Here is a 22,910-nt window from a genome sequence, read left to right on the forward strand (position 1 = left end):
CGGTCAGGTAGATCAACAAAAATTTTGTCCACAGCAGCCAGGAAAGTTGTTCAGGACCCAAAGAAACACCCACACAGAACATCATCAGAAATACTGGACACTCTGAAAACTAGTGGTGGGACACTTGAAGAAAAATGGGTTGCATGGTCGAGTTGCCAGAAGAAAGCCATTACTGCACAGAAGTCACAAAGTATCTCTCCTACAACATGCAAAACAAGCCTCAAAACTTCTGGACAAGGTTATTTGAAGTGATCAGACCAAAATTGAACTTTTTGGCTTCAACCATAAACATTACATTTGGAGAGAGGTCAACAATGCCTATAGTGAAAGGAACACCGTTCCTACTGTAAAGCCCAGAGGTGGATCGCTGATGTTTTGGGGATGTATGAGCTACAAAGGTACATGAAACTTGGTCAAAGTTGAAGGAAAGATAAATGCAGCACATTACCATAAATACTGGACTCAAATTTGCAATCATAAGCCCAGAAGCTGCGCATGGGACATACTTGAAAGTTCCAACATGACAACAATCCAAAACACAAGGTCAAGTCTACTTGTCATTGGCTACAGCAGAACAAAGTGAAGGTTCTGGAGTGATCATCTCAGTCTCCTGACCTCAATAAGGCTAGGTTCAGATTGCATTAGGGCAATCCGTTTAGCACTAAGGTGTATAGATGTAAAGCCGGGTGTAGCAAGATGGTGGATTGGAAAACACATAGCGCATGTGCAAAAGTGCGCTGACATAGAGATCTCAGTCTGAATAGAGAGACGCCCGCCCACTTGCAATAAAGCGATCAGTAAGGAAATACAAACGAGAAATCCCAGCGCTAATACAACAATATACCACATGCTGTATTGATCATGATTTCTCATGATATCACACCCCTCGCTAGAGGCAGGCTATTATAAATGTGCAAAAAGCTGGGTGCAACAGTATGATAAACCAAACTGGTGCTATGCATGTGCAGATGACCCTAGACAGACGCTGCCAGGTTGTCATAGAGATAGCTCGCCCCATAAGTCAGAGGATGGACGCATAAATACCTTAATATACACACTAAGTTAGTATAAGTTTAAGATAGACAGCCCAGGCAAACCGGTAAGCACGCTTACTATTATAGCACGCATTTAACACAAAGAATAAGGCATGATAATATAACAAAATAATAAATAACGCTAACACCGCACACATAAGAATAAGGTAGGAAATATAAATAATATGAAAAAGTAAATATATATAAATGCAAGGATAGAGTCAGAAGCCAAGATGGAATCATTGAGAATCTTGTAATAACACCCAAGTCACACAAAAGGTGAGAGAAGGCGTGTAGGCGATAAGTAAATCTACAAAGATGATAGAGAGAGTGTATACACAGCATATCAACAAATGACGCTAGGCCAGAAGTAGAGGGCACCCCAAGGTTTAATATATAACAGTCAGAAACAAAGAGGATGACGCAGACACAAAGGGCTATAGGCATAACCGAGAAAAATGTACCAATAGACCAAGGCACTGCAGAAACAATTAAAGGAAAATTCTAATTAATAAACAAATACTCCAGTGAGTTTGCCAATAACGGCAATTCTACTGGATGACGCAAACCCATGAAAATGGTATTACCAGGCCAATAGAAACCATGCCCTGAAATAAATTAGTAGAGGCCAAAAAATATGTAGTCGCTAACGGTTTACAGAGCAAATACCACCCCTACGGACACCCACGATATAGGGCTCGTATATTAAGCCAGAGGTAAAAAACAAATACCGGGATGAGGGTGTGTAGAAGACCACAAAGGTAAGATAAAAAAAAAATAATAATAATGAACCAAGGGCAGTTTACACAGAAATGCTAGTCTGAACAGAGGACAAGACTGCATAAAAATATGCAGACTTAGCTCGCTGAACGAAAGTTTGGCTGGTTATGTATATTAGTGAAGAAGTGTGAAGAAAACCAAAAAGGTAGGGTACATAAACCATAATGAGAAAAATAATAATGAATGGTAATGAATCAAAGAGTAATTTACACAAATATGCTAGTCTAAGCAAAGGACAAAACTGCAAAAGAATATGCAGACTTAGCCTGCTGAGCGAAAGTTTGGCTGGTCATATATATGTACAAAAGTATACATGTAAGTACCTCCATTGGAGGGTAACTTAGATAAAGTGTTGTACCAAGATCACATCATGACAATACCGAGAGAAAATAATGAATGAAATAGCACCAAAAAGTCTATAATTGTTTGTAATATCCTGTAAACAATAATTCTTCGTTCAGGCCTTTTGGTGAGAGGCTTTGAAGTTCATATATCCACTTTGTTTCACAACGAAGCAAGTGGTTGTGGATGTCGCCCCCTCTAATATTCATTCTGACGGATTCAAGACCCATCACTTTAAAGCTGGAAGTTTTGCCCCGGTGTCTATCCATAAAATGTGCGGCCACCGATGTTAACGTCTCATTCTTGTCCCGATCTCTCTGAGCCGTGGAAATATTTGAGAGGTGTTGCTGCATCCTTCTCCTCATTTCCTGTGTCGTCTGCCCCATGTGAATTTTTGGACAATCACAGAATATGGCGTAATCTACATGTAAAAAATTCTCTTGGCTGGATCTGAAAAGACAAAGTAGAGACTGAAAAACCATCTTGTGCGATCATGAACTGACATATGTTGCAGTTACCGCATGGATAAGATCCAAAAGTCCTCTTGCCACCCTTGAGTCTATCAAATTGTTGGCTCTCCTAGCCACAAGGCAGGGGGAGGAGAGATAAATGGAATAGTTCTTGTGTCGCTCATGAGTATGCCCCAATTCCGTTCCAAGACGTCCCGGATATCAGACCACTGGTTGTTAAATGTTGTGATCAACGACAGTGGATGAGAAGAGCCACGTACCTTCTTTTGGAGTAGATTTTTTCTATCTTGTTGGCGTGCATATTGATATGCCTTGGAGATACTTTTCTGTGGGTATCCCCTTCTTTTAAATCATTCCGAGAGGTCCCTGGATTGCTGTACGAATTCGATCTCTTTGCTACAATTTCTCTTAAGTCGAAGGAATTGGCCTTTTGGTATGCCATTTTTAAGATGCTGTGGGTGGAAACTTGTATAGTGGAGGAGACTGTTTGTTGACGTTGCCTTCCGATATAGAGTACAGACAATATCCGACTGTTCAATGGAAAGTCTGATGTCCAAGAATTCAATTGTCAGATCTGAAATAGTAGATGTAAGCTTAATATTATGAGCATTACAATTAAGATCCGCAATCAAATCATTATATTTTTCCAGAGAGCCTGTCCATAACATCAGAATGTCATCAATATATTTTTGCCAAACCAAAACATTTGGATTGAAGGCCTGATGTTTGTAGACCACAGTCTCCTCCCACCACCCAAGAAAAAGATTGGCATAGGAGGGTGCACAGCGTGCACCCATGGCAGTTCCAGAAATCTGCCTGTAGAACCTCCTATCAAACACAAAGTAGTTTTTGTCTAAGATGAAACACAGAAGTTTCAAAATGAAACTATCAAGTTCCTGAGGTCAATCTGACATTTTTTCAAAAAAGTAGCTAGCCGCCTACATACTTGATTGATGTGCAATACTTGTATACAGGGACTCAACGTCCATGGTGACGAGAAGGGTCCCATCAGGTATCACAAGCTTCTCCACAAGTTGCATCAGGTGGATGGAATCCCTGGTAAAAGATTTTAAAGTAGTGACCATTGGCTGTAGAAAATAATCCACGTAAATACATGGCCGTTCAACGATACTGCCAATGCCGGACACAATTGGTCTACCAGGTGGTTTCGTTAAGGACTTGTGAACCTTGGGCAATGCGTAGAAGGTAGGAACGATAGGGGAAGGAGTAGACAAAAAAATCAGCCTCTTTTTTTGTTATGATGTTATCTTGGATGGCCATTACAATGAGTGAATCAATCTGCCATTTAAAAAATGCAGTGGGGTCAGAGGGAAAAGGCGGGGTTTATCCCCCACGGTTTGCGTGTACAAATATTCCCAGCATGGGAGGTCACTCCGGAATATCAGAAGATATGGGAGTCTGGACTTGCAAAATGTTTTACCATCTTAATTGATATGCTTATTGAACATGATCAGACTTTGCTTAGTAAGACCAAAGAAGAAATAAAGATCTGTGAGGGTAAACTTAATGACTTTGACAAGGATACTCTTGTTACGACGTTTCAATTGAAACTCAAAAGTATTATTGACTTGTTTGAGAAGGAAATTATTACACGTAAAAGGAACAAGTTTCACAGGGACAAATCAGATTTTCTGAGTGGTAGAGCATTTAAATGGTCCCATCGTGGCAATCGCCGTCCCTTGATGGAAGGCTCTAAAAATGTGGATATACCATCATCCAGAGAAGAAATTCCATCCAGTGATTTTTTATCCTCGGACCCCAGCGACGCAGAAGGCGCCAGCGGAGGGGTCGTAGAAAAAACAGTATACAACAAAAGAAAAGGCAGGACTTTTCGGAACTGGTCACCATCATACAGGAGGGAAACCAGATTCAACAAGAAGCATTAAACATGGCACCCAAAGACAGCACTATGGAAGGTAACCTTCAGATTATCAACCTATCATCATATGTGTTATCTGATGTTGAACGAGAGGTGTTGTCTAAGGGTCTGTCTTTTTCCCCCATGAGTCCTTTGAATAAATTCATTCTAATCAAGGATGTATATTTGTTCTGTCGGCAACTTACGTTTAAATTGCTTTACCACCAACCATCTCTTGTAGACTCTCTCCCGGATGATGAGAGGCAGGTCTTCTGTGATCTCTTGGAATTATTGGATGATAATGAAGCACACAACAGCAATGGCAGGTTCACCAGGAGATTGCCCTCTCAAGCCACTCCGTCCTTCTCCTTGTTTCCTGCAGTTCAGATCTTCTTTGACAAAGTCTGTCATGATATTGACAAATTGAAGCTGGATCGTCATAGGCACAATAACTTTGGTAAGAAGGAAAGTCTTGTATTATCAAATCTAAAAAAGAATGCCGCTTTTGTCATCCGGGAAGCAGACAAGGGGGGTAATGTTGTGCTGTGGCCCCGTGACCAATATCAGAGGGAAATTGCTCGCCAATTGAGTAATGGCCAATATTATTCCCAGCTACCCTCTGACCCCACTGCATTTTTTAAAGGGCAGATTGATTCACTCATTGTAATGGCCGTCCAAGATAACATCATAACAAAAAAAGAGGCTGATTTTTTGTCTACTCCTTCCCCTACCGTTCCTACCTTCTACGCATTGCCCAAGGTTCACAAGTCCTTAACGAAACCACCTGGTAGACCAATTGTGTCCGGCATTGGCAGTATCTTCGAACGGCCATGCATTTACGTGTATTATTTTCTACAGCCAATGGTCACTACTTTAAAATCTTTTACCAGGGATTCCACCCACCTGATGCAACTTGTGGAGGAGCTTGTGATACCTGATGGGACCTTTCTCGTCACCATGAACGTTGAGTACCTGTATACAGGTATTGCACATCAATCAGGTATGCAGGTGGCTAGCTACTTTTTTGAAAAAATGTCAGATCGACCTCAGGAACTTTATAGTTTCATTTTGAAACTTCTGTATTTCATCTTAGACAAAAACTACTTTGTGTTTGATAGGAGGTTCTACAGGCAAATTTCTGGAACTGCCATGGGTGCACGCTGTGCACCCTCCTATGCCAATCTTTTTCTTGGGTGGTGGGAGGAGACTGTGGTCTACAAACATCAGGCCTTCAATCCAAATGTTTTGGTTTGGCAAAGATATATAGATGACATTCTGATGTTATGGACAGGCTCTCTGGAAAAATGTAATGATTTGATTGCGGATTTTAATTGTAATGCTGATAATATTAAGCTTACATCTACTATTTCAGATCTGACAATTGAATTCTTGGACATCAGACTTTCCATTGAACAGTCGGATATTGTCTGTACTCTATATCGGAAGGCAACGTCAACAAACAGTCTCCTCCACTATACAAGTTTCCACCCACAGCATCTTAAAAATGGCATACCAAAAGGCCAATTCCTTCGACTTAAGAGAAATTGTAGCAAAGAGACCGAATTCATACAGCAATCCAGGGACCTCTCGGAATGATTTAAAAGGGGATACCCACAGAAAAGTATCTCCAAGGCATATCAGTATGCGCGCCAACAGGATAGAAAAAATCTACTCCAAAAGAAGGTACGTGACTCTTCTCGTCCACTGTCATTGATCACAACATTTAACAACCAGTGGTCTGATATCCGGGACGTGTTGGAACGGAATTGGGGCATACTCATGAGTGACACAAGAACTATTCCATTTATCTCTCCTTCCCCCTGCCTTGTGGCTAGGAGAGCCAAAAATTTGAGAGATAATTTGTGTCACAGCAATTATCAAAGGCCAGTAACTAGACTCAAGGGTGGCAAGAGGACTTTTGGATCTTATCCATACGGTAACTGCAACATATGTCAGTTCATGATCGCACAAGACGGTTTTTCAGTCTCTACTTTGTCTTTTCAGATCCAGCCAAGAGAATTTTTTACATGTAGATCATGCAATCTGGTCTACGCCATATTCTGTGATTGTCCAAAAATTTATGTGGGGCAGACGACGCAGGAAATGAGGAGAAGGATGCAGCAACACCTCTCAAATATTTCCACGGCTCAGAGAGATCGGGACAAGAATAAGACGTTAACAAAACTTCCAGCTTTAAAGTGATGGGTCTTGAATCCGTCAGAATGAATATTAGAGGGGGCGACATCCACAACCACTTGCTTTGTTGTGAAACAAAGTGGATATATGAACTTCAAAGCCTCTCACCAAAAGGCCTGAACGAAGAATTATTGTTTACAGGATATTACAAACAATTATAAACTTTTTGGTGCTATTTCATTCATTATTTTCTCTCGGTATTGTCATGATGTGATCTTGGTACAACACTTTATCTAAGTTACCCTCCAATGGAGGTACTTGCATGTATACTTTTGTACATATATATATGACCAGCCAAACTTTCGCTCAGCGGTCTAAGTCTGCATATTCTTTTGCAGTCTTGTCCTTTGCTTAGACTAGCATATATGTGTAAATTACTCTCTGATTCATTACCATTCTTTATTATTTTTCTCGTTATGGTTTATGTACCCTACCTTTTTGGTTTTCTTCGCACTTCTTCACTAATATACATAACCAGCCAAACTTTCGTTCAGCGGGCTAAGTCTGCATATTTTTATGCAGTCTTGTCCTCTGTTTAGACTAGCATTTCTGTGTAAACTGACCTTGGCTCATTATTTATTTATTTTTTTTTTATTTTTTTTTTTATCTTACCTTTTTTATGGATCTTACCTTTGTGGTCTTCTACACATCCTCATCCCGGTATTTGTTTTTTTGCCTCTGGCTTAACCCCTTAGCGACCGCCGATTCGCCTTTTAACGGCGGCCGCTAAGGGTACTTAAAGCACAGCACCGTTAATTAACGGCGCTGTGGAAAAAGTGAATAGCGCCCCCCAGAGTCGGATTTTCTCCGGGGTCTCGGCTGCCGGGGGTAGCCGAGACCCCAGAGAACATGATTCGGGGTTTTTTTACCGACCCCGCATTTGCGATCGCCGGTAATTAACCGTTTACCGGCGATTGCCGGGGGTAGCCGAGACCCCAAAGAGCATGGTCGGGGTCGGTTTTACCGACCCCTGTTTTGCGATCGCCGGTAATTAACTGTTTACCGGCGACCGCAAAAAAAAAAAAAAAAAAGTCAAAGTGTAATTCTCTGTCCTCTGATGTGATCGCACATCAGAGGACAGAGAAATAGGGGGATTCGGGGACCCTGCCATACTCACCTGTGTCCCTGGGTCCTCCTGCTGCTCTTCCTGGCCGCCGGCAGGAGAACAGCAGTTGGGGCTAAAATTAGGGTTAGGGTTAGGGCTAGGGCTAGGGTTAGGGTTAGGGCTAGGGTTAGGGCTAGGGCTAGGGTTAGGGTTAGGGCTAGGGTTAGGGTTAGGGCTAGGGTTAGGGTTAGTGTTAGGGCTAGGGTTAGGGTTAGGGTTAGGGCTAGGGTTAGGGCTAGGGTTTGGGCTAGGGTTAGGGCTAGGGTTAGGGTTGGGGCTAAATTCAGGGTTAGGGTTCTTTCACACTTACGTCGGTACGGGGCCGTCGCAGTGCGTCGGCCCGACATACCGACGCACGTTGTGAAAATTGTGCACAATGTGGGCAGCGGATGTAGTTTTTCAACGCATCCGCTGCCCAATCTATGTCCTGGGGAGGAGGGGGCGGAGTTACGGCCACGCATGTGCGGTCAGAAATGGCGGACACGACATACAAAAAAATGTTACATTGAACGTTTTTTGTGCCGACGGTCCGCCAAAACACAACTGATCCAGTGCACGACAGACGCGACGTGTGGCCATCCGTCATGATCCGTCGGCAATACAAGTCTATGGGCAAAAAACGCATCCTGCGGGCACATTTGGAGGATCCATTTTTTGTCCAAAATGACGGATTGCGACGGATGCCAAATGACGCAAGTGTAAAAGTAGCTTTAGGGTTAGGGCTAAAGTTAGGGCTAGGGTTGGGGCTAAAGTTAGGGTTAGATTTGGGGTTAGGGTTTGGATTAGAGTTGGTATTAGGGCTAGGGTTGGCATTAGGGTTACGCTTGGGATTAGGGTTAGGTTTGGGATTAGGGTTAAGGTTAGGGTTGTGATTAGGATTAGGGTTGTGTTGGATTTAGGGTTTTGATTAGGGTTATGGTTAGGGTTGACATTAGGGTTGTTTTGGGGTAAGGGTTGTGATTATCATTAGGGTTAGTGATTAGGATTATGGATTGGGTTGGGATTAGGGTTAGGGGTGTGTTGGGGTTAGGGTTGGAGCTAGAATTAGGGGGTTTCCACTGTTTAGTTACATCAGGGGGTCTCCAAACACGACAGCCAATTTTGCGCTCAAAAAGTCAAATGGTGTTCCCTCCCTTCTGAGCTCTGCCGTGCGCCCATACAGTGGGTTACCCCCACATATGGGGCATCAGCGTACTCGGGATAAATTGGACAACAACTTTTGGGGTCCAATTTCTCCTGTTACCCTTGTGAAAATAAAAACTTAGGGGCTAAAAAATCTTTTTTGTGGAAAAATTTTTTTTTTTTATTTTCACGACTCTGCATTCTAAACTTCTGTGAAGCACTTGGGCATTCAAAGTTCTCACCACACATCTAGATAAGTTCCTTGGGGGGTCTAGTTTCCAAAATGGGGTCACTTGTGGGGGTTACTACTGTTTAGGTTCATCAGGGGCTCTGCAAGCGCAACATAACGCCCACAGACCATTCTATCTAATCTGCATTCCAAAACGGCGCTCCTTCCCTTCCAAGCTCTGCCGTGCGCCCAAACAGTGGTTTACCCCCACATATGGGGCATCAGCATACTCGGGATAAATTGGACAACAACTTTTGGGGTCTAATTTCTCCTGTTACCCTTGTGAAAATAAAAACTTGGGGGCTACAAAATCTTTTTTGTGGAAAAAAAATATTTTTTTATTTTCACGACTCTGCATTCTAAACTTCTGTGAAGCACTTGGGCATTCAAAGTTCTCACCGCACATCTAGATAAGTTCCTTGGGGGGTCTAGTTTCCAAAATGGGGTCACTTGTGGGGGGTTACTACTGTTTAGGTACATCAGGGGCTCTGCAAACGCAACATAACGCCCACAGACTATTCTATCTAAGTCTGCATTACAAAACTGCGCTCCTTCCCTTCCGAGCTCTGCCGTGCGCCCAAACAGTGGTTTACCCCCACATATGGGGCATCAGCATACTCAGGATAAATTGTACAACAACTTTTGGTGTCCGATTTCTCTTGTTACCCATGCAAAAATAAAAACTTGGGGGCTAAAAAAATCTTTTTTGTGGAAAAAATTTTTTATTTTTATTTTCACGACTCTGCATTCTAAACTTCTGTGAAGCACTTGGGCATTCAAAATTCTCACCACACATCTAGATAAGTTCCATGGGGGGTCTAGTTTCCAAAATGGGGTCACTTGTGGGGGGTTTCCACTGTTTAGGCACATCAGGGGCTCTCCAGACGCGACATGGCGTCCAATCTCAATTCCAGACAATTCTACATTGAAAAAGTAAAACGGCACTCCTTCTCTTCCAAGCTCTGCAGTGCGCCCAAACAGTGGTTTACCCCCACATATTGGGTATCAACGTACTCAGGAGAAATTGCACTACAACTTTTGTGGTCTAATTTCTCCTGTTATCCTTGTGAAAATAAAAATTTGGGGGCGAAAAGATCATTTTTGTGTAAACAAATGCGATTTTTTATTTTCACGGCTCTACGTTATGAACTTCTGTGAAGCTCTTGGGGGTTCAAAGTGCTCACCACACATCTAGATAAGTTCCTTAAGGGGTCTAGTTTCCAAAATGGTGTCACTTGTGGGGGGTTTCCACTGTTTAGGTACATCAGAGGCTCTCTAAACGTGACATGGCGTCCGATCTCAATTCCAGCCAATTCTGCATTGAAAAAGTCAAACGGCGCTCCTTCACTTCCAAGTTCTGCGGTGCGCCCAAACAGTGGTTTACCCCCACATATGGGGTATTGGCGTATTCAGGAGAAATTGCACAACAAAATTTATGGTTACATTTCTGTTTTTACACTTGTGAAAATAAAAAAAATGGTTCTGAATTAAAATGTTTGCAAAAAAAAGTTAAATGTTCATTTTTTCCTTCCACATTGTTTCAGTTCCTGTGAAGCACGTAAAGGGTTAATAAACTTCTTGAATGTGGTTTTGAGAACCTTGAGGGGTGTAGTTTTTAGAATGGTGTCACACTTCATTATTTTCTATCATATAGACCCCTCAAAATGACTTCAAATGTGATGTGGTCCCTAAAAAAAAAAGGTGTTGTAAAAATGAGAAATTGCTGGTCAACTTTTAACCCTTATAACTCCCTAACAAAAAAAAATTTTGTTTCCAAAATTGTGCTGATGTAAAGTAGACATGTGGGAAATGTTATTTATTAAAGGGACACTGTCACCTGAATTTGGAGGGAACAATCTTCAGCCATGGAGGCGGGGTTTTTGGGTGTTTGATTCACCATTTCCTTACCCGCTGGCTGCATGCTGGCTGCAATATTGGATTGAAGTTCATTCTCTGTCCTCCATAGTACACACCTGCACAAAGCAATCTTGCCTTGTGCAGGCGTGTACTACAGAGGACAGACAATGAACTTCAATCCAATATTGCAGCCAGCATGCAGCCAGCGGGTAAGGAAAGGGTGAATCAAACACCCAAAAACCCCGCCTCCATGCCTGAAGATTGTTCCCTCCAAATTCAGGTGACAGTGTCTCTTTAACTATTTTTTGTGACATATCTCTCTGATTTAAGGGCATAAAAATACAAAGTTTGAAAATTGCAAAATTTTAAAAATTTTCGCCATTTTTCCGTTTTTTTCATAAATAATCGCAAGTAATATCGAAGAAATGTTACCACTAACATGAAGTACAATATGTCACGAAAAAACAATCTCAGAATCAGCGGGATCCGTTGAAGCGTTCCAGAGTTATAACCTAATAAAGTGACAGTGGTCAGAATTGCAAAAATTGGCTCGGTCATTAAGTACCAAATTGGCTCTGTCACTAAGGGGTTAATATATGAGTCCTATATCGTGGGTGTCCGTAGGGGTGGTATTTTCTCTGCAAACCGTTAGCGACTACATATTTTTGGCCTCTACTAATTTATTTCAGGGCATGGTTTCTATTGGCTTGATAATACCATTATCATGGGTTTGCATCATCCAATAGAATTGCCGTTATTGGCAAACTCAGTGGAGTATTTGTTTAATAATTAGAATTTTCCTTTAATTGTTTCTGCAATGCCTTGGTCTATTGGTACATTTTTCTCGGTTATGCCTATAGCCCTTTGTGTCTGCGTTGTCCCCTTTGTTTCTGACTGTTATATATTAAACCTTGGGGTGCCCTCTACTTCTGGCCTAGCGTCATTTGTTGATATGCTGTGTATACACTCTCTCTATCATCTTTGTAGATTTACTTATCGCCTACACGCCTTCTCTCACCTTTTGTGTGACTTGGGTGTTATTACAAGATGTGTTATGACCTGGTGGTTAAGAGTCCACACTGATATGACCTGGTGGCTAAAACGCAACATGGAGCGAGCTCTGAGAAGGTGGTATCTCTACTGACCGCAGTCCCTAATCCTAACAACAACACTAGAAATAGCCGTGGGATGTTCCTGACTCTCCCTAGACACCTCTTCACAGCCTAAGAAATAACTACCCCTAAAGAAGGAAATAGAAAGCTATCTTGCCTCAGAGAAAACCCCCAAAAGGAAAGATAGCCCCCCACAAATATTGACTGTGAATGGAGAGGGAAATGACGTACACAGAAATGAAATCAGAATTCAGCAAAGGAGGCCAATACTAAACTAGATAGACAGAGAGAAAAGGATACTGTGCGGTCAGTATTAAAAACTACAAAATCCACGCAGAGTTTACAAAAATGAACTCCACACCGACTCACGGTGTGGAGGGGCAAATCTGCTTTCCCAAAGCTTCCAGCTAGCCTGAATAAGACATAGTGACAAGCTGGACAAAAAGAGACATATTTGCAAAGCAATAGAGTCCAAACAAATGGACAAACAAAAACTAGCAAAACTTATCTTTTGCAGACAAGGACTGGCCATATGAGAATTCCAAGGAGAGAACCAAATCCAACCAAGAACATTGACAGCAGGCATGGACTAAAGCCCAGAGCAGGTTTAAATAACAAACCTAGGCAAGGCGATTAGTGAAGGCAGCTGCTACAGCTACCTAAAGGAGCAGCAGTTCCACTTGAAACCACCAGAGGGAGCCCAAGGGCAGAACTCACAAAAATACCATTAGCAACCACAGGAGGAAGCTCCAGAACGGAATTCACAACAAAGATCCTCAATGATTCCATCTTGGCCTCTGGCTCTTTCCTTGCATTTATATTTATTTACTTTTTCATATCATTTATATTTACTACGTATGGATAATATTTTTGAAAATTAATGTTAAGGCATAAGCTTCTCCGCTTTTGTGGATGTAATCTTCTTCACCCACTCAGCAGAACTACTGCTCAGCGTTATTCTTATGTGTGCTGTGTTAGCGTTATTTATTATTTTGTTATATTATCATGCCTTATTCTTTGTGTTAAATGCGTGCTATAATAGTAAGCATATTTACCGGTTTGCCTGGGCTGTCTATCTTAAACTTATACTAACTTAGTGTGTATATTAAGGTATTTATGCGTCCATCCTCTGACTTATGGGGCGAGCTATCTCTATGACAACCTGGCAGCGTCTGTCTAGGGTCATCTGCACATGCATAGCACCAGTTTGGTTTATCATACTGTTGCACCCAGCTTTTTGCACATTTATAATAGCCTGCCTCTAGCGCGGGGTGTGATATCATGAGAAATCATGATCAATACAGCGTGTGGTATATTGTTGTATTAGCGCTGGGATTTCTCGTTTGTATTTCCTTACTGATCGCTTCTTACCCCGAGACTTAAAAAAGCCAGGCTGGAGTTTTCCAAAACTTACCTGAAAAAGCCTAAAACGTTTTGGAAGAATGTTCTCTGGTCAGATGAGACAAAAGTAGAGCTTTTTGGGCAAAGGCATCAACATACAGTTTACAGGAGAAAAAAGAGGCATTCAAAGAAAAGAACACGGTCTCTACAGTCAAACATGGCGGAGGTTCCCTGATGTTTTGGGGTTGCTTTGCTGCCTCTGGCACTGGACTGCTTGACCGTGTGCATGGCATTATGAAGTCTGAAGACTACCAACAAATTTTGCAGCATAATGTAGGGCCCAGTGTGAGAAAGCTGGGTCTCCCTCAGAGGTCATGGGTCTTCCAGCAGGACAATGACCCAAGAAGAGAGAAAGCACTGGAGACTTCTAAGGTGACCAGCAATGAGTCCAGACCTGAATCCTATAGAACACCTGTGGAGAGATCTAAAAATTGCAGTTTGGAGAAGGCACCCTTCAAATATGAGGGACCTGGAGCAGTTTGCCAAAGAAGAATGGTCTAAAATTCCAGCAGAGCATTGTAAGAAACTCATTGATAGTTACCGGAAGCGGTTGGTCGCAGTTATTTTGGCTAAAGGTTGTGCAACCAAGTATTAGGCTGAGGGTGCCAATACTTTTGTCTGGCCCATTTTTGGAGTTTTGTGTGAAATGGTCAATGTTTTGCTTTTTGCTTCATTCTCTTTTGTGTTTTTTCATTTAAGACAAATTAAATGAAGATAATAATACCAAATAATTTGTGTTTGCAATCATTTTCAGGAAGAAAATGAGTATTATCTGACAGAATTGCAGGGGTATCAATACTTTTGGCCATTAATGTATGCAATATATTTTTTTGCTGGTTGTTGGACAAGCCAGTCCATCACGTACTGACACCAAGGTGTTAGATGGTTATTATGCAGTTTGGCTGGTTATATAGGGTCTACTCATTTTTAGTGGGCTTTTCAAATAAGCTCATGTGGTGATATTATCTCTTGGATAGCAATTTGCCAATAAGAGTGCTTGTCCTCATTTGTTTTGTGGGCATATTACATCTATTTTCCACACCAGCATTACCATTACATCTTACCATGTCCTATAATTTTTTGGTATTGATTGTAGCCATTGAATAAAACAGTGCAATATTTTCATTATTTATACTAGACCCATGTTTTGGGGTCCAAGGGGTCTTTACTTCCTCCTTTCCTTTGGGGTGGTCTTTACTGCCAGTTTTTAATGCTTATGTTTTTATGCAACTATTTTTCATGTGGCATGTGTTGTTTGGATTTAAATGAACTTTTTCTATAATTATATTTATACTTAGGGTGTTCCCCAGTTTTTGGTATGTTTCTTTTTCTTTGTTTTTATGATGTAAAAAGAGAAAACACAGTAGATTGACAATAAATTGCTTCACACAACCACTGGGGTGGAGAAAAAGTTCTGTTTTTATCATTCATATTCTCTGAAAAAAGACCAAGAAAGCAAAATTTCTGCCAGGGTATTGTGAGATAGCGCTCACTAATGGGTTGGAGAATACTCGCTTGGCAACAAGATTTAAGGCACACAGGAACACTTTTTGCACATAACAGTTTATGCAGTTTATTATAGAGTCATAAACCGTACCAAGAACAGTCCATTACACACTGTTTCAGGACATGACATTAAGTTGTGGTCACTAAACATGCTGGACCTCACTCTGTCCAGTTACCATGGGTGACCGCACAGTTCATAACTCTTCTTAGTACTCGGCTTTAACCCCTTCCCGACCTGTGACACAGCGTATGCGTCATGAAAGTCGGTGCCAATCCGACCTGTGACGCATATGCTGTGTCACAGAAAGATCGCGTCCTTGCAGATCGGGTGAAAGGGTTAACTCCCATTTCACCCGATCTGCAGGGACAGGGGGAGTGGTAGTTTAGCCCAGGGGGGGTGGCTTCACCCCCCCGTGGCTATGATTGCTCTGATTGGCTGTTGAAAGTGAAACTGCCAATCAGAGCGATTTGTAATATTTCACCTAAAAAACTGGTGAAATATTACAATCCAGCCATGGCCGATGCTGCAATATCATCGGCCATGGCTGGAAACACTTATGTGCACCCACCCCACCCCACCGATCGCCCCCCGATCTGTGGTCCGCTCCCCTCCGTCCTGTGCTCCGCTCCCCCGTCCTCCTGTCCGCTCCCCCCGTGCTCCAATCACACCCCCGTGCTCCAATCAAACCCCCCCGCACTGCGATCCACCCCCCCGCACTGAGATCCCCCCCCCGTGCTCCGATCCACCCCCCCGCACAGCGATCCCCCACCCTGTCCTCCAATCCCCCACCCCGTGTTCCGATCCACCCCCCCGTGCTCCAATCCACCCCCCCGTGTTCCGATCCACCCCCCCGTGCTCCGACGCCCCCCCCATGGCCTGATCTCCCCCCTTATACTTACCTAGCCTCCCGGGGTCCGTCCGTCTTCTTTCCTGGGCGCCGCCATCTTCCAAAATGGCGGGCGCATGTGCAGTGCGCCCGCCGAATCTGCCGGCCGGCAGATTCGTTCCAAAGTGAGTTTTGATCACTGAGATATAACCTATCTCAGTGATCAAAATAAAAAAAAATAGTAAATGACCCCCCCCCTTTGTCACCCCCATAGGTAGGGACAATAAAAGAAAATAAAGAATTTTTTTTTTTTTTGTTCCACTAATGTTGGGGTAAGAACTAGGGTTAGGGTTAGGGGTAGGGTTAGGGTTAGGGGTAGGGGTAGGGTTAGGGTTAGGGGTAGGGGTAGGGTTAGGGGTAGGATTAGGGGTAGGGGTAGGGGTAGGGGTAGGGTTAGGGGTAGGGTTAGGGGTAGGGTTAGGGGTAGGGTTAGGGTTAGGAATGTGCACACGTATTCTGGTCCTCTGCGGATTTTTCCGCAGAGGATTTGATAAATCCGCAGTGCTAAACCGCTGTGGATTTATCGCAGATTTACCGCGGTTTTTCTGCGCATTTCACTGCGGTTTTACAACTGCGATTTTCTATTGGAGCAGTTGTAAAACCGCTGCGGAATCCGCAGAAAGAAGTGACATGCTGCGGAATGTAAACCGCTGCGTTTCCGTGCAGTTTTTCTGCAGCATGTGTACAGCGATTTTTGTTTCCCATAGGTTTACATTGAACTGTAAACTCATGGGAAACTGCTGCGGATCCGCAGCGTTTTCCGCAGCGTGTGCACATACCTTTAGAATTAGGCTATGTGCACACGGTGCGGATTTGGCTGCGGATCCGCAGCAGTGTTCCATCAGGTTTACAGTACCATGTAAACATATGGAAAACCAAATCCGCTGTGCCCATGGTGCGGAAAATACCACGCGGGAACGCTGCGTTGTATTTTCCGCAGCATGTCAATTCTTTGTGCGGATTCCGCAGCGTTTTACACCTGTTCCTCAATAGGAATCCGCAGGTGAAATCCGCACAAAAAACACTGGCAATCCGCGGTAAATCCGCAGGTAAAACGCAGTGCCTTTTACCCGCGGATTTTTCAAAAATGGTGCTGAAAAATCTCATACGAATCCGCAACGTTGGCACATAGCCTTAGGGTTAGGGTTGGGTTGGAATTAGGGTTGTGGTTAGGGTTAGGGGTGTGTTGGGGTTAGGGTTGTGATTAGGGTTACGGCTACAGTTGGGATAAGGGTTAGGGGTGTGTTGGAGTTAGAATTGAGGGGCTTCCACTGTTTAGGCACATCAGGGGTCTCCAAACGCAACATGGCACCACCATTGATTCCAGCCAATCTTGTATTCAAAAGGTCAAATGGTGCTCCCTCACTTCCGAGCCCCGACGTGCGCCCAAACAGTGGTTTACCCCCACATATGGGGTACCAGCATACTCAGGACAAACTGCGCAACAAATATTGGGGTCCAATTTCTCCTGTTACCCTTGAGAAAATAAAAAATTGCTTGCTAAAATATCATTTTTGAGGAAAGAAAAATGATTTTTTATTTTCACGGCTCTGCGTTGTAATTCCATCAAAGTCTGCATTTCAAAAGTCACTACTTCCCTTCTGAGCCCCGACGTGTGCCCAAACAGTGGTTTACCCCCACACATGGGGTATCAGCGTACTCAGGAGAAACTGGACAACAACTTTTGGGGTCCAATTTCTCCTGTAACCCTTGGGAAAATAAAAAATTCTGGGCTAAAATATTATTTTTGAGGAAAGAAAACGTATTTATTATTTTCACGGCTCTGCGTTATAAACTTCTGTGAAGCACTTGTGGGTTCAAAGTGTTCACCTCACATCTAGATAAGTTCCTTGGGGGGTCTAGTTTCCAAAAAGGGGTCACTTGTGGGGGGTTTCTACTGTTTAGCCACATCAGGGGCTCTGCAAACGCAACGTGACGCCCACAGAGCATTCCATCAAAGTCTGCATTTCAAAACGTCACTACTTCACTTCCGAGCCCCAGCATGTGCCTAAACAGTGGTTTACCCCCACATATGGGGTATCAGCGTACTCAGGAGAAACTGGACAACAACTTTTGGGGTCACATTTCTCCTGTTACCCTTGGGAAAATAAAAAATTGCGGGCTAAAAAATCATTTTTGAGAAAAGAATTTTTTTTTTTATTTTCATGGCTCTGCGTTATAAACTTCTGTGAAGCACTTGAGGGTTCAAAGTGCTCACCACACATCTAGATTAGTTCCTTTGGGGGTCTAGTTTCCAAAGTGGGGTCATTGTGGGGGATTTACAATGTTTAGGCACACAGGGGCTCTCCAAACGCGACATGGTGTCCGCTAATGATTGGAGCTAATTTTCCATTTAAAAAGCCAAATGACGTGCCTTCCCTTCTGAGCCCTGCCGTGCGCCCAAACAGTGGTTTACCCCCACATATGGGGTATCTGCGTACTCAGGACAAACTGGACAACAACATTTGTGGTCCAATTTCTCCTATTACCATTGGCAAAATAGGAAATTTCAGGCTAAAAAATCATTTTTGAGAAAATAAAAATATTTTTGATTTTCATGGCTCTTCATTATAAACTTCTGTGAAGCACCTGGGGGTTTAAAGTGCTCAGTTTGCATCTAGATAAGCTCCTTGGGGGGTTTAGTTTCCAAAATGGGGTCACTTGTGGGGGAGCGCCAATGTTTAGGCACACAGGGGCTCTCCAAACGCGACATGGTGTCTGCTAAAGAGTGCAGCCAATTTTTCATTCAAAAAGTCAAATGGCGTGCCTTCCCTTCCAAGCCCTGCCGTGCACCCAAACAGTGGTTTACCCCCACATATGCGGTATCAGCGTACTCAGGACAAATTGCACAACAACTTTCGTTGTTCAGTTTCTCCTTTTACCATTGAGAAAATAAAAAAATTGTTGCTGAAAAATCATTTTTGTGACTAAAAAGTTAAATGTTCATTTTTTCCTTCCATGTTGCTTCTGCTGCTGTGAAGCACCTGAAGGGTTAATAAACTTCTGGAATGTGGTTTTGTACACCTTGAGGGGTGCAGTTTTTAGAATGGTGTCACTTTTGGGTATTTTCAGCCATATAGACCCCTCAAACTGACTTCAAATATGAGGTGGTCCCTCAAAAAAATGGTTTTGTAAATTTCGTTGTAAAAATGAGAAATCGCTGGTCAAATTTTAACCCTTATAACTTCCTAGCAAAAAAAAGTTTTGTTTCCAAAATTGTGCTGATGTAAAGTAGACGTGTGGGAAATGTTATTTATTAACTATTTTGTGTCACATAACTCTCTGGTTTAACGGAATAAAAATTCAAAATGTGAAAATTGCGAAATTTTCAAAATTTTCGCCAAATTTCCGTTTTTATCACAAATAAACACAGAATTTATTGACCTAAATTTACCACTAACATGAAGCCCAATATGTCACGAAAAAACAATCTCAGAACCGCTAGGATCCATTGAAGCATTCCTGAGTTATTACCTCATAAAGGGACACTGGTCAGAATTGCAAAAAACGGCAAGGTCTTTAAGGTCAAAATAGGCTGGGTCATGAAGGGGTTAATACGGAGTCTCTAAAAACGCCAGACTTCTCTGCCCAGTTTCCGAAGGAGACCACATACCGAACAGTTCATTATATCCACTGGAGAAGCTGCCTAACGGGGATCACCAACTTGCCTGACAGACACATACCAGTCGGTTCCAGACCCACTGAAGGACGGTAGCTTCCCCCACCCAGTAGCCGTCACCGGCTCTTCAGATCCAAGGCCTCACCTCGTGCTCTTCAGGGATCCAGTCCACACACAGGACCTCCCAACACAGAGGCCACTCAGGATCAAAGCCTCACCTCGTGCTCTACAGGAATCTGGTCCTACTCCCAGGACCTTCCAACACACGGGCCATTCAGGATCACGGCCTCGCCATGTGCTTTTCAGGGATCTGGTCCCCACTCTGGACCTCCGAACACCCAGGCCTTTCCTCTCACAGGACCTTCCAGCAAGGAACCATTCAGGTCCATACACAGCAACCACATGACCCACCCCTGGTCACATTACATACTTGTAATCACTCCCATACTGTAGTTGGGAGGTGTATGTGGTTAGTCAGACCCACCCAGCTCTCTGAACAACCCTGCAAGCTTCCCTTTAAAACTACACCAATACTTGTGGAACTACACGTCCCAGAGAAACCTTACTTCAGGCTTACAGTGCAGAGTATCTTGCTCTGCGACACATACTGGCTATTCACAATAATGCCAGACTTTGTCTCATCACCACAGCTATGCCTGTGACTGCCATGCATTCCTATGGCCTCAATACGCCTCCGTGCATATTCTGAGGAGACTATGCAGCGCCCCCTACCTGTAACAGGGGTCACTGCATCACAGTATGTGAACTTTTAAGTTCAACTGTATTTATTTTACTCACTCATGTAGCACTATCATTTTCCATAGCACTTTACAGACATTATCAGCACTGTCCCCATTAGGGCTCACAATCTACATTCCCTATTAGTAGGTCTTTGAAATGTAACAGAAAACCAGAGAACCAGGAGGAAACCCATGCAAAAACAAGGAGAACATACAAACTCCTTGCATACGGTATATAGCCTAGCCGCCCCTCCCCACATATAGCCTATATATATAGCCTAGTTCCTCCTCTCCCACATATAGCCTATATAGCCTACTCTTCCCTTCCCCACATATACACTATATAGCCTAGTCCCCCCTCTCCCACATATAGCATACATAACCAAGTCCCCATTATCCAACATATTACCTCTATAGCATAATCCACCCACTCCCCCACATATAGCTTATGAGAGAGAGCCTGCTGACCCCAACACCTAGCACAGGCACAACAGGGGAAAGAGGGACTGCGCTGGTATGGATGCAGATTAGGTCACTATTGAATAGCTGTGCTGGTACTGGTCAGGCAGAAAGAGCAGTGTGCGGATCCTGACGGCCTTTGTCAGAGCAGATGCGTGCACATGTGGCCTCTAAACTGGAGTTTTATAGGGCCATCGTCCGTCTTTGCAGTTCAATGCCACTGGTCCACAGGGCATCTCTCTACATCGGCAGATTGCCAGTCCGGGCCTGCTTAGCAGCTACTATCTTAATCTTTTATTGGTGCCACTCCGGTCAGACTTCTGTAAGTTGTAACCTGCTGGATAGCTCCAGTGTTTGCTCTGACTGTTAGTGCTGACTTCTGGTCAGTCAGAAGACTTCCAGTCCAGTCAAAAGATGGCGGATAGAGACCAGAGTAGCAGCAGGAAGAGCTGAAGACGGCACCTGGTAAGTTTAATACTAGGATTAAAAATGTAGATTAGTTGCACCACTCCAGAACTAAAATAAAAAAAACACTAGAGTGATGTTTGAAAATCACTTCAGTTCAACAACACTTTCAGATGATTTGAATAGTTGCATACATTTCTACAAAACCTACTCTCTGTTAGACTATCTCAGCATGTGTTACTTACTAACACATGCTGATGTGTTACTTACTCCAACAAATTTCCTTAGAAATTCTCGAGATGATTCTATATCAGTGTTGGAGAGGTCAGAAAAGTCACCCATCATCCCTTCTTCTGTTGCTGGAACATCCCTGTAGAAATTCCTTGCTCTTGCATAAAACTGCATTTCTCCATCAATCACTTCACTTGTAGCAGCAAACAGTTTTACTGTAAAACAAGCAAAATTAAGTGAAAGTTGAAACAATAGGTAGGCAAAAATATTTTCAAGCACGATTATAACATCTTTATAAGGCTGGAGTCACACTAGCAATTTTATAAATCGGTCAGATTTTGTTCCTGCAAAGTCGGACGAGTGTCATGCAAGTGTCATGCATTTTCCTTGCAGGTGCAATCTGATTTTTAACACCTAGAATCCGATTTACATCCGAATGCAGTGCGATTGCTATCCGATCGCAATGCAATGTTAACATGAGCTTTTACATAGAGCAATTCTCTAATTTACACATCGCTTTCAAAGGAAATATTCTTCAAAACACATAAATAGATAGATAGATAGATAGATAGATAGATAGATAGATAGATAGATAGATAGATAGGTAGATGAAAAGTCAGCAATCTAGAAGGCATGCTGCATGGTAGCATGATGCAACTATACAGCCCATCATCCAGAAGAGACATTGAGCTGCATCTGCTATCACTACAGTACTCAGTGTCTCACGGTGAACTCCTATGACCTGATTGATGTCACCGCTAGCATGAGAAAGTTCTCACACTCACGGTGTGGTCAGAAAAATCCTGGAAATTGACAGCAATTAACTCACTTCACCTAACTGACGTCAGCGGGGGGACCGTGGGTAAATTTCTAACTGCGAGCTGACATCAGTTAGGTGAACTAAATTCATTGGCTATTAACTCCCAGGACCTTCCTGATGGCACCAAGAGCATGAGAACTTTCTCGCGCTCGTGGTAACATCCGTCAAGTAATAGGAGTTCACCACGACACACTGAGCAGATGCCGCTCAGTGTATCTGATGGACAGCAGCCTGTATAGTCGCAGCACGGTGGCACAGTGGTTAGCACTGCAGCCTTGCAGCGCTGGGGTCCTGGGTTCTAATCCCACCCAGGACAACATCTGCAAAGAGTTTGTATGTTCTCTCCGTGTTTGCGTGGGTTTCCTCCGGGCACTCCGGTTTCCTCCCACATTCCAAAGACATACTGTTAGGGATTCTAGATTGTGAGCCCCATCGGGGACAGTGATGATAATGTGTGCAAAACTGTAAAGCGCTGTGGAATATGTTAGCGGTATATAAAAATAAAGATTATTATTATTATCATGCAACCATGCAGTCTGCCATCAAGATGTAGCAGAGCTAGACCCATCCTGGGACAAATTAATTATTATCTCATCAGTGGAGAGGTGAGGAATATTGTTGTTTATTATTTTAATTCTCTTAGAGGGGACAATGGCTTCACTTGAATGAGCGATGCCAAAAGTATGGTTTAACTAAGATTGATTAAAGGAGTCTGT

The 22,910-nt window shown here is 43.1% G+C and overlaps 1 protein-coding gene across 1 annotated transcript in view; it reads right to left on the reverse strand.

The window, feature by feature from the left end:
* The window catches only part of NTMT2 (N-terminal Xaa-Pro-Lys N-methyltransferase 2), a 683,026-nt gene that overhangs the window by 122,047 nt on the left and 538,069 nt on the right, over nt 1-22,910 (reverse strand). Inside the window, exon 2 of the mRNA XM_069735933.1 lies at nt 21,414-21,589. Within this exon, the coding sequence (XP_069592034.1) occupies nt 21,414-21,589 (176 nt within the window). The remainder of the gene's footprint in view (nt 1-21,413; nt 21,590-22,910) is intronic.

The sequence above is a fragment of the Ranitomeya imitator genome, chromosome 8 (genome assembly GCF_032444005.1).
Source record: "Ranitomeya imitator isolate aRanImi1 chromosome 8, aRanImi1.pri, whole genome shotgun sequence".
Classification (NCBI taxonomy): domain Eukaryota; kingdom Metazoa; phylum Chordata; class Amphibia; order Anura; family Dendrobatidae; genus Ranitomeya; species Ranitomeya imitator.